This window comes from Rhinatrema bivittatum, chromosome 12, assembly GCF_901001135.1.
Source record: "Rhinatrema bivittatum chromosome 12, aRhiBiv1.1, whole genome shotgun sequence".
Taxonomy (NCBI): Eukaryota; Metazoa; Chordata; class Amphibia; order Gymnophiona; family Rhinatrematidae; genus Rhinatrema; species Rhinatrema bivittatum.
Genome location: NC_042626.1, coordinates 79558310 through 79570527, shown reverse-complemented (window position 1 = coordinate 79570527; position 12218 = coordinate 79558310). Strand labels below are relative to the sequence as shown.

Below are 12218 nucleotides of genomic sequence, written 5' to 3'. Positions count from 1 at the left end.
GTTTGTGGAATCTTCGTGTCCCATACACAAGAAGGCAGCCTTGGAAGCTACCTGGCGAGGCTCCTGTCCTTGAAAGCCATCATCCCAGTACCTGGCTGAGAAATGAATTCTGGACACTATTCCATTTATTTCATGGTACCCAAGAAAGAGGGCACCTTCCGGCCCGTATTGGACCTCAAGTCAGTCAACCAATACTTACGGGTCCCGAGGTTTCACATGGAAACGCTGCGCTCAGTCAAGAACGCAGTACAGCCAGGAGAATTCCTCACGGCTTTAGACTTGTCAGAAGCCTACCTGCATATCCCGATCCATCCGGATCATCAGCGCTACCTACGCTTCAAGGTTCTGGGACGCCATTTCCGATTCCGGGCTCTGCCCTTCGGGTTAGCCACGTCGCCGCGGACCTTCACCAAGATGGTCGTAGTGGTAGCAGCGGCGCTCAGACGAGAAGGAATCCTCGTCCATCCCTACCTGGACGATTGGCTGATCAGGGCCAAATCACGGGAGGAGAGCCATCGGGCAACCGACAGAGTGATCGCACTTCTGGAAAGCCTGGGATGGGTAGTCAACCTCAAAAAGAGTTGCCTACAGCCTTCCCAATCACTGGAATACCTGGGAGTACAGTTCGACACCCAGGCAGACACAGTCAGTCTCACTACCAAGAGAAGGTTAAAACTTCAGACGCATCTCCGGTCCTTGATGGGAGCCAGCCGGCCCATAGCTTGGGATTATCTGCAGGTTGTCGGCCTCATGGCCTCCACCCTGGAAGTGGTACCCTGGGCAAGGGCCCATATGAGACCGCTACAACACTCCCTGCTCTCTCGATGGAGCCCCCGCTTCCGGAATTATTCCACGCACCTACCTCTGCCGGCCAGAGTGAGGACCCAGTTACGGTGGTGGTTGCAGTCCAACCACACGAGCAGGGGGTCGAAGATGTCCTCCCCCACGTGGACTTTGCTCACCACAGATGCCAGCCTGAGCGGCTGGGGAGCACACTGCGAAGAACTCACCGCGCAAGGGCGGTGGAACAGAGAAGAATCAGGGTGGAACATCAACCGTCTAGAGGCACGAGCAGTCCGGCTAGCCTGCCTGCAATTAGCTCACAGACTGAGGAACAGAGCAGTCAGAGTGATGTCCGACAACGCCACCACGGTGGCATACATCAACCGCCAGGGCGGAACCAGAAGCCGACAGGTCTCTCTAGAGAGAGCCCCGCTGATGTCCTGGGCAGAGGCAAATCTTCAGGACATCTCCGCCGTCCACATTGCCGGGAAGGACAACACCACGGCAGACTTCCTCAGCAGAGAAAGCCTACATCTGGGAGAGTGGCGGCTGTCACCCACAGCCTTCCGGATGATTGTGATCACTGGGGGATTCCGGACATGGACTTACTGGCGGACAAGTCCAATGCTCAAGTACCCAGATACTTCAGCCGCAAGCGCGATCCGTTCTCACACGGAATCGATGCCCTGGTTCAGCCATGGCCTCCAGGGACTCTGCTGGGCGCCATCATCCACAAGATTCAGAAGCACCGGGGCCTAGTTCTTCTGGTGGCACCAGACTGGCCAAGAAGACCCTGGTATGCGGACATGAGAAGACTACTGGCAGGGAAGCCCCTTCCCCTGCCTCCTCTCCGGAACCTTCTACGTCAAGGTCCCATCCTTCACGAGGATCCAGCTCAGTTCTCTCTTACGGTCTGGCCATTGAGAGGGCTAGACTGAAGAAAAGAGGTTACTCGGAGCCCGTGATAGATACACTCCGAGCTCGCAAGTTTTCCACATCCCTCACCTATGTAAGGATCTGGAGAGTATTCGAAGCATGGTGCGACACTCATGGCACCAATCCGCATGCGACCACAATCCCTATTGTGTTGGATTTCCTGCAAGATGGACTTCAGAAGGGTCTCTCCCTCAGCTCCATCAAGGTTCAGGTGGTTGTGCTGTCTTGCTATGGTCCCAGGAGGGATGGCAAGACCATTGCCACGCATCCAGATGTTTCTCGCTTCCTGAAAGGAGTCAAGCATATTCGTCTGCCACTGAAGTGGCCAGTGCCTTTGTGGAACCTCAACATAGTTTTGGATTTCCTCGCGGGATCCACCTTCAGACCCCTCCGGGGCCTGTCTCTCCGTTCTCTCACTTTGAAGATGGTGTTCTTGCTGGCTGTATGTTCAGCACGCCGCATCTCAGAGCTACAAGCACTGTCCTGCCGTGATCCATTTCTCAGAATCACTCCTGAGGCTATCCATCTTCGTACGGTTCCCTCCTTTCTCCCTAAAGTGGTTTCACAGTTTCATCTTAACCAAACCATATCCTTGCCAACTACGGCAGGCCTGAAGAAATCAGAAGGACGTTTGGTACGCCATCTCGACATTGGCAGATTGCTGCCCAGATATCTGGAAGTGACACAAGAAGTACGAGAGACGGACAATCTGTTCGTCCTGCACAGCGGAAAGAAACAAGGTGAAGCGGCCTCGCGGCCCACCATTGCCCGCTGGATTAAAGAAGTTATCCGAGCAGCTTACGTAGAGGCTGGGAAGTCTCCACCTCTACAGGTCAAGGCTCATTCTACCAGAGCACAAGCGGCATCCTGGGCAGAATCCAGGATGCTGTCGCCTGCAGAAATATGTAAAGCGGCGACATGGTCCTCCCTCCATACCTTCTCCAGGTTCTACTGTCTGGATGTCCAGGCCAGGGAGGACACAGCATTTGCGAGGGCGGTCCTACAAGGTCCTCAGGCAGCCTCCCGCCCAGGCTGGGAGTAAAGCTTTTGTACATCCCATTCGTTCTGAGTCCATCTGGCTACACGCCAGGAAATGTTGAGATTACTTACCTGATAATCTCCTTTTCCTTAGTGTAGACAGATGGACTCAGCATCCTGCCCAGCTGCCAGTGTACATGGGTTTCACCGATTCAAGGTAAGCCATGTCATTTGTTTACATAAGAGCGTCCCCTTTTGCCAGGTGTTGACTCCTTCCGGTTGGGAATGCTGGTGGTCTCCAGCTACTATCAATCGGTCAGGGGAATCCTGTTTCACTATTTCACTGAGCGTCAGTACACACATCCGTAACAGCTTTTGCAAGGAAGATTACTGAGTTGCTATGCTTCCTGTGGGGGTATATATACCCGTGCTGACGTCAGATCCGTCTCCAACTGCTAGCACGAGCATACCATACCCATTCGTTCTGAGTCCATCTGTCTACACTAAGGAAAAGGAGATTATCAGGTAAGTAATCTCAACATTTTGTTTGCAGTTCCAGAACTGGGAGCATCTTTCTGTTCAGTAGAGGTTGGATGACCTGATAATCTTTTTGATCTGAATAATGAACCTTTGAATAATGCCATTTAAATGATTGCTGTTATCAGTTTTTGCTTTATTTATTGTCCAGGAAAGCAAACCGGTAATCGATCCAAGGTGGATGTCAGCAACAAACACGAGTAGATGGATCGGTTGTAAACAAGATTTTATTGAAGCTTGCCCGACTCTGGCCGAGTTTCGCTCAAAGAGCTGCCTCAGGGGCTTTGAAGCCACTTCAATTGGCTTAAAACATCGCGTAGCAAAGTCAGAGGAGATCAAAACAGCTGACTTATAACGAAAAATGTTTTTTATAAGTGCTTTTAAAACCACATTTTAAAAGTATTGGTATTGCATACCGATACGCCGCTCATCATAAGTGAACGGTGTAGCCATCACAACGGTTTACAACAGCAATAAAATTACAATAAAATGATGTAACTTAATATCAGTACAATAAGTATAAAAAATACATTAGGATTATATATGAAAGCTTTAACACATTCTCTAAATTTCTCTTTTTTTCATTTATTTTTTGAACGTTTATCATGTTGACTTTAGATTTTGTTAAAGTAAGGTACTTGTGTGGAGACTACTTTAAAAAGTGCATTGTCTTAGTTTCACCCACTTCTATAGAAGGTGGAGAATTCTGGGAGATTGCAGGGAACAGACACTATTTTCTTTCTTTTTTTTCCCCTTTACTTCCAAATGATTCTACTACACTTCCTCTCGCAGCTGATGTCCTTCCTTATCTTTTTCTCTCCTTTGTTTTATCTGTGTCTCTTGATTAAATTGTAAGTTCCACAGCGCAGGTACTGTTTCTATACAGCTCTGCTTACATCTGGCAGTGCTACAGATGTAATAGTGGTAGTAGTAATAGTCATAAAAGATATTTCTCCTAGAACAAAACAGGATGGTAGTCATCAAACATGGGTGACATCATCGGATGGAGCCCGGCATGGACAACTTATGCATGAGCATGCCACTATTTATTTATTCCTTTTTCTATACCGACGTTCATGACACGTCATATCACATCGGTTTACATCAAAACACAAGAGAAATACATCGAACAGGGGTAAAAAACTTGGACGGTAACAGAGTATTAACATTTTTGTAAAACCATTTAGAGTATAACAATTGTGAACAAAACCAAGGGTGGGGAGAAGAGTGTAGCAGGGGAGGTGAGGGAGGGCTACTTAGGACCAAGGGAGAAAGCATTATAAAAGTATAAGTATATAGGGGGCGCGCTGACGTCACCGATGGGAATGGCTGCCTAACTCGAGAGCTCCCTGCGGTCCTTTTTTATTATCAGCCCGAAGCACTCTAATTTTGCCGTTAACCATACCGATCAGATCGCTTGACCACGGCCTCAGCAGTAAGGATGGCGTCCAAGTGGAAAAATCCAGATCTAACGCAATTTTCATATGCTAAAGTACACAAAAGTGCCGAGGCACCCTTGACGGAGCAGGCCACAATCGAAGCCTCGGAGCTAGATTCGGATCACACTGCGCCGATGTCGCTAGCAGAACTTACCACACGTACTGAACTCCGAGAGTGGTTTATAGACCTCCGGAAAGACTTAAAACAACATAAACAGGAGCTTTTGCTTTCCATCTCAGAGGTCCGAGAAGACCTGGCAGCGGTTGGCCACCGCGTAGATGATCTTGATATCAGAGTAGAACACCACGAGGAGGTGATCCACAAAATGGCAGACGATGCTGCCCAGTCTCACGCAGACATTTAAGGTATTCAATGAAAAAATTGAGGATTTAGAAAATCGATCTCGATGAAATAATATACGTATACGGGGCGTACCGGAAACCCCAGAATATACTGACTGCACCGAAGTGGTGAAAAAAATATTTCACGCCATACTTCTGAGTAGTGCGAACACTGATGCGGACCCTGAGCAGGGCCCTGAGGCCTTCCACATTGAACGTGCCCATCGAACGTTTGGGCCGCGTACCTCAGAAAAACCCCGAGACATTTTGACTTGCCTTCAAACTTTCCAAGAGAAAGCTCGTATCTATGCCGCCTCTAGAAAACAGAAGGATTGGCTCTGGGAAAATCATAAAATATTCATTTATAATGACTTGGCGGCCTCCACACTGCGCAAGCGTTTTAAGAACATAAGAACATAAGAAAATGCCATACTGGGTCAGACCAAGGGTCCATCAAGCCCAGCATCCTGTTTCCAACAGTGGCCAATCCAGGCCATAAGAACCTGGCAAGTACCCAAAAACTAAGTCTATTCCATGTAACCATTGCTAATGGCAGTGGCTATTCTCTAAGTGAACTTAATAGCAGGTAATGGACTTCTCCTCCAAGAACTTATCCAATCCTTTTTTAAACACAGCTATACTAACTGCACGAACCACATTCTCTGGCAACAAATTCCAGAGTTTAATTGTGCATTGAGTAAAAAAGAACTTTCTCCGATTAGTTTTAAATGTGCCCCATGCTAACTTCATGGAGTGTCCCCTAGTCCTTCTACTATCCGAAAGAGTAAATAACTGATTCACATCTACCCGTTCTAGACCTCTCATGATTTTAAACACCTCTATCATATCCCCCCTCAGTCGTCTCTTCTCCAAGCTGAAAAGTCCTAACCTCTTTAGTCTTTCCTCATAGGGGAGTTGTTCCATTCCCCTTATCATTTTGGTAGCCCTTCTCTGTACCTTCTCCATCGCAATTATATCTTTTTTGAGATGCGGGCGACCAGAATTGTACACAGTATTCAAGGTGCGGTCTCACCATGGAGCGATACAGAGGCATTATGACATTTTCCGTTTTATTCATCATTCCTTTTCTAATAATTCCCAACATTCTGTTTGCTTTTTTGACTGCCGCAGCACACTGAACCGACGATTTCAATGTGTTATCCACTATGACACCTAGATCTCTTTCTTGGGTTGTAGCACCTAATATGGACCCAACATCGTGTAATTATAGCATGGGTTATTTTCCCTATATGCATCACCTTGCACTTATCCACATTAAATTTCATCTGCCATTTGGATGCCCAATTTTCCAGTCTCACAAGGTCTTCCTGCAATTTATCACAATCTGCTTGTGATTTAACTACTCTGAACAATTTTGTGTCATCTGCAAATTTGATTATCTCACTCGTCGTATTTCTTTCCAGATCATTTATAAATATATTGAACAGTAAGGGTCCCAATACAGATCCCTGAGGCACTCCACTGTCCACTCCCTTCCACTGAGAAAATTGCCCATTTAATCCTACTCTCTGTTTCCTGTCTTTTAGCCAGTTTGCAATCCACGAAAGGACATCGCCACCTATCCCATGACTTTTTACTTTTCCTAGAAGCCTCTCATGAGGAACTTTGTCAAACGCCTTCTGAAAATCCAAGTATACTATATCTACCGGTTCACGTTTATCCACATGTTTATTAACTCCTTCAAAAAAGTGAAGCAGATTTGTGAGGCAAGACTTGCCCTGGGTAAAGCCATGCTGACTTTGTTCCATTAAACCATGTCTTTCTATATGATCTGTGATTTTGATGTTTAGAACACTTTCCACTATTTTTCCTGGCACTGAAGTCAGGCTAACCGGTCTGTAGTTTCCCGGATCGCCCCTGGAGCCCTTTTTAAATATTGGGGTTACATTTGCTATCCTCCAGTCTTCAGCCACTAAAGTACTTCAGGACAACAATATTCGGTACCGGTGGACATTTCCATTTAGCATGCTGTTTATAGCCAATGGTACCACCTACTGGGTTAAAGATATGGCAGAAGCCCAAGAAGCGCTTCGTAAAGCCAACCTGCCCATTCCAGATGCCGCTCCAAACGACAACCAGCCGAAAATCAATAGAACACTTGAAACATCGAGGAGGCAGCGGGCAGGGAATACCAGGCACTTGGAACGCCAGAGAGGAGCTACTCGATCTACACATGTGCCATCGGGCCGTTGAAAAAGAGGAACTTGAATCGGCAAGGACCATCATTTCTTCTACTGCAATGGTATCATTTTCATCGCAGATTTCCAAACCTCAGCCATTTGCTTCGGGCTGAAGGACTGTTGTTATGTTTCATATTATATAGTCTGCAGGGAAGGCGGCTCTCCCGTTGGAGGCTAAGACCCCTGAGATGGGAGGTATCCCAAAGGGGGATACATATGACCTTGGACAGGGAAACGAGGGAAGGGGGGAGGAGGGGGATTTACTATCCATGAGCTCTTTGGGGATATATTGTTGTTATTGCCTATCTAGACACAATCAGGTACACTTGGGGGGGAGGGGGGGGGCGCTTGAACCCATATGGGGGTTTTATTATTGGTAGGCTAATTTCACTTATGGCCTTGCTTATTTGGTCCCTTAATGTTAAGGGACTCAATACACCTACCAAAAGCCAATTGTTGCAGCGTGACCTACACCGGCAACATGTTGCTATTGCATTGCTCCAGGAAACACATACACGTAAACACCATGAGCGTTTGCTGACCTTTAAGGGCTACCGAACTTCTTACTTTGCCGCTAGTACCAAGGCATGCAGGTACGCTGGGGTGGGTATCCTCATAGCCAATCATGTCATATTTGATTATAAGGCACACATTGCTGACCCACAGGGACGCTGTCTATTCCTCAAACTTCAAATTGATACACAACTCTATACTATTGTTAATATTTATGCCCCTAACACAGACCAGAAGCATTTTTTCCGCTCTTTACTGGCACTCCTCAGTGCCTTTGCTGAGGGCCTGTTAATATGGGGTGGGGACCATTATGTTGTGCACAACCCCAGGATTGATACCTCAAATTATAGAAATGCGGGAGGTTGGAAGGCCACAGCGGAGCTATCCCACCTTATGCATGATTGGAGTCTGATTGATATTTGGTGGCACCGAAACCCCACTTCCAGAACCTACACGTTCTACTCTAATCCACACAATACCTACTCCCGGATTGATTTTGTCTTAGTTGACAAAGGAATGCAAAATCAAGTCCTGGACACGGGCATTGGGGACATAACTTGGTCCGACCACGCCCCATTGTGGATCCAAGTCTCACTAGCCAATACAGATACTGGTATACGCTTTTGGAGATTGAGAGAGGACATCCTGCATGACACTACACATAGTAAAGACCTTTTAGAACACTTATGGGAATATTTTCGGATAAATAAGGGTTCGGTTACAGCGGCAAGCACCCTGTGGGAAGGTTCGAAGGTGGTTATGAGAGGACGGCTTATAGCCTTGGCATCTGCTTTACGGAAGCAGAGAGAGCAGCGGCGTGTTACATTATTGCGCTCAATTGCCATGCCTCACACGCTCGCATTCTACTACTTTAAATTCCCCAAATCTATCTAAGTTACGAGCTGCTCATTCTGAATTAAATATGTTAGATGCAGCACAAATCGCCTATGACTTGGACTGCACTAAGCAACGTTACTTTGAAGGTCATAATAAGGCGGGTAAAGTCCTTGCACGACAATTGAAAAGACGCATACTTCAGTCTAACATAGCTAAGATTAAGACACAGCAAGGGGATATATTAACCACCACTAAGGACATACGGGACTGTTTTACTTCCTTTTATACTGCCTTGTATCGTAGAGATCAGGCTATAACACCCACACAGGTAGATAATTACTTACAATCTATTATATTGCCTAGCCTTACCAAATCCCAAAAAGTCGTGTAGGTGGAGGAGAGGTCTGAGCCTTTTCAGAACTTGTAATTTGTAAAAGCATTCTTTAGTTGTTATTGATGAATTTTTTAAAATTTAAACAGTTGTCCAATATAACACTGCATGTCCACGCGGTGTTCCTCTTCACTTGTTTTTTTCCACGGAGCTTTCATCTCACGGGTGTAGAGCTCTGCTCTTTCATCATGGTTTTTCATTATTTCCTGGTTGATTACAGATGTCCTGCGCAAGGGTCCCTCTTCCTCCTGGTCAGTGCCTTGGTAGAGCGGCGGGGTAAGTTTTCCTCCTTTCTCGCGGTCATTTCCCAGTAGTGTCACTCATTGGTGGCTGCCGGTCATCGACTGCTCACTGGTCTCTTTTTATGGCATCCGGTTTTCGCCGATGCCCCCAGTGCTCACGGATCTGCACGAGGTCTGTATCCTCTGCCTGGGGGCATCGCACGACGTCAGAGGGTGGTGTTTTTATGATCAAATGACCCCCAAATGCCTTCGGACCCGTCTGAACAAGATAGATAAACTTTTTGGGTCCAAAAAGTCTGATCCATCGACTACGAAGTCATGGGGCGTTGACACCGAAGAGCTGTGGGGGAACCCATGAACCCGGAACCTTCACTTGGGAGAGAGGTGCCGGGTATAGGCTGCCATCGGTGTCGTCCCACTCCAGGATTCAGGATAGACTACATCTTCCTCTGCTCCGGGGAAAGAGTGGGCTGAGCACAGAGGGAAATCCCGGAAGCATTGCCACCAGTTGCCGTTGTCGCATGGCGCTGGGCTCGGGTCGGTACCGGCGGATGCTGTGATGCCCCCAAAGCAACCCCGCGGAGAGGAGGCATTGACCTCCGTCGAACCCGGGAGTCCCAGGTGTTCCCCACCAGTACTGGTGCTGGGCTCCATGGGAGGTCTGGTGTCATTTTATCTTCCTCCTCCTTAATCCGTCCTGTCTTCACAGATTTTCAAGAGGAGCTGGACCACAGAGTGCAGCTGGCGGTGATCCGAGCCCTGCAGGGCATCAAACCACCGACTGCACTGGTGCCAGAGCAGGCACCCGCAATGTTGGCACCGCTGCTTGAGTGCCTCCATGTCCTCTTTGGTGTCTTGCCTACACAGCAGCTGCAGATGCCCAGGGGGTCCTTCAATACCCCAGTGGCCCACCGGTGCCTCCTCCGTCTGGGGCGATTCCTGTCATGGGTTCTGAGAAGGAGGATGAGTGGTTGTGGCACTATTGGGGTCCTTGGTTTCATGTCCAGTGTTTCCTGGCCTGGTTTCCAGTCCCTCTGTTCCCCCCCAGTGCCCATGGTGCCTTCAATGTGCCCAGGCCGAGGGGCCTGGGCAAGGGTCCCCAGGAGACTTTAGTGAGGAGGATGCTGTGTATGACCTGTGGGGAGATGATTCCTCTGAGGTTTCCTCTGTTGGCTTGGAAGATCTCCCCTTGGACCCATCCCCTCCGAAGGAGAGGCGCTGGTCCCTGCCGGAAGACCTGACCTTTGCGGGCTTTGTCCAGGCCATGGCGGAAGCCATCCCTTTCCAGCTCCTAACTGAGGAGGATGCCTGACATAAGATGCTGGAGGTCCTCCAGTTTGTCGATGCCCCAAAGGAAGTTATAGCTGTTCCCATCCATGATATATTCAAGAAGTTAGTCCTTTGGATCTGGGAGCACCCCATATCTGTTCCTCCGGTAAATTGGAAAACAGATGCAGTCTATTTAATACATCAGGCCTTGTGTTTTGAGAGGCGTCAGCTTCCACATCAGTCAGTCATGGTAGAGTCGGCCCTCAAGAAGGCCAAGCGTTCCCGCACCCACGCTTCTGTGACTCCGGGTCAGGAGCAGAGAGCATTGGAAGCCTTGGATAGGAAGGTGTTCCAGGGCTTGATGTTGATCACTCTACTGCTTTCTACCAGCTGTACATGACCCAATACACTCGAAACCTCTGGAAGCAGGTTCAGGAGTTGTCAGCCTCCCCCAGCAGCAGCAGCAGGATGCCTTTTTGGCAGTCACCCAGCAGGGCCTGGAGTGTGGTAAACACGAGGTGTGGTCCACATACTATGTGTTTGAGATGAAGGCTAGGGTGGCGGCAGTGGACATTGGTGCCCAAGCTTTGAGCTTCTGATCTCTGACTAGAGATCCAGGAGAAGTTTGTGGACCTGTCCTGTATGGGTGAGAACCTGTTTGGGGATAAGGGTGAGGTATGCTGTGGCTTAGTTGAAAGTCTACCTCTAGGCCCTTCAGCATCTCTTGGCTAGTACGTTGAACGTGCTGTCCTCTGCCAGGAAATCTTTGCGTCGGGGTCCTTTTATCACCAAAAGGAATACTACCCTCCTGCCTTGCGTGCTGGAACTCCATGCGTGAGCTCCCAGGGCCGCTGTAGGCAACATCAGACCCCCAGACCACAGCTGGCGCACAAGCAGAGCTCCACCACAGGGTTTTGACTGGATGCGGGGGAGCATAAGCCAATTCGCCATACCCTCGACTCCAGACCCTCCAGTCGGAGGTCGGCTGGGATCCTTTGTGGACCGCTGGCCCCAAGTTACCTCTGACCTATGCATCATTCGTCGAGGGTACCGGCTAAACTTCTAGGATGTCCCCACGGATTCTTCTCCATGTCCATCTGGGGGTCAGTCCTCCCAGTAGGAAATTCTCTTGATGGAGCCCTCTGCCCTTGTAATGGCCAGAGCAGTTGAGCCCGTACCGCTGCAGCAGCAAGGGTGGAAGTTCTACTCCCACTATTTCCCCAATTTCAAAGAGAATAGAGGGATTCCGCCCCATTTTGGATCTGAGCGCCTTGAACAAATTTCTCCAAAAAGAAAAGTTCAAGATGGTCTCACTGGGCATCCTGATCCCTCTTCTGCAAAGAAAGGACTGGCTTTGCTCCCTTGATCTGATGCATATGCTCACATCAAGATCTTCCCCAGTCACAGGGAAATATCTGTGGTGTTCCTTGTGGGTGAGAGGCACTTCCAGTACAGGGTGTTATCGTTCAGCCTCGCTTCAGCCCCGTGGGTCTTCACCAAATGTCTGGCAATAGTGGGCACGCACCTTCACTATCATGGAGTACAGTCTTCCCTTACTTGGACGATTAGCTGGTCAGGAGCACCTCCCAGGACCCGGGGTGCTTTGCTCCCTGAGCTTGACTATTTGGGTGCTGGAGTCCCTCGGGTTTGTCATCAACTACCCGAAGTCCCATCTCACTCCATCACCTTGGTTGAGCTTTATCGGTGCCTGGCTGGACATGGCTCAGGCCCAAGCCCATGTGGGAGGACT

General features: G+C 48.8%; 1 protein-coding gene across 5 annotated transcripts in view; it reads left to right on the top strand.

Moving 5' to 3' along the window:
- The window catches only part of SOCS7 (suppressor of cytokine signaling 7), a 282229-nt gene that overhangs the window by 257728 nt on the left and 12283 nt on the right, over positions 1-12218 (top strand). Inside the window, exon 9 of one of the 5 annotated variants that reach the window (XM_029573962.1) lies at positions 3386-5513. The exons of the other annotated variants lie outside the window; for them this stretch is intronic. Coding sequence (XP_029429822.1) covers positions 3386-3401 — 16 coding nt within the window. The 3' untranslated portion in view covers positions 3402-5513. Of the gene's footprint in view, positions 1-3385; positions 5514-12218 lie in introns of those variants that run through there. 5 annotated transcript variants of the gene reach the window in all.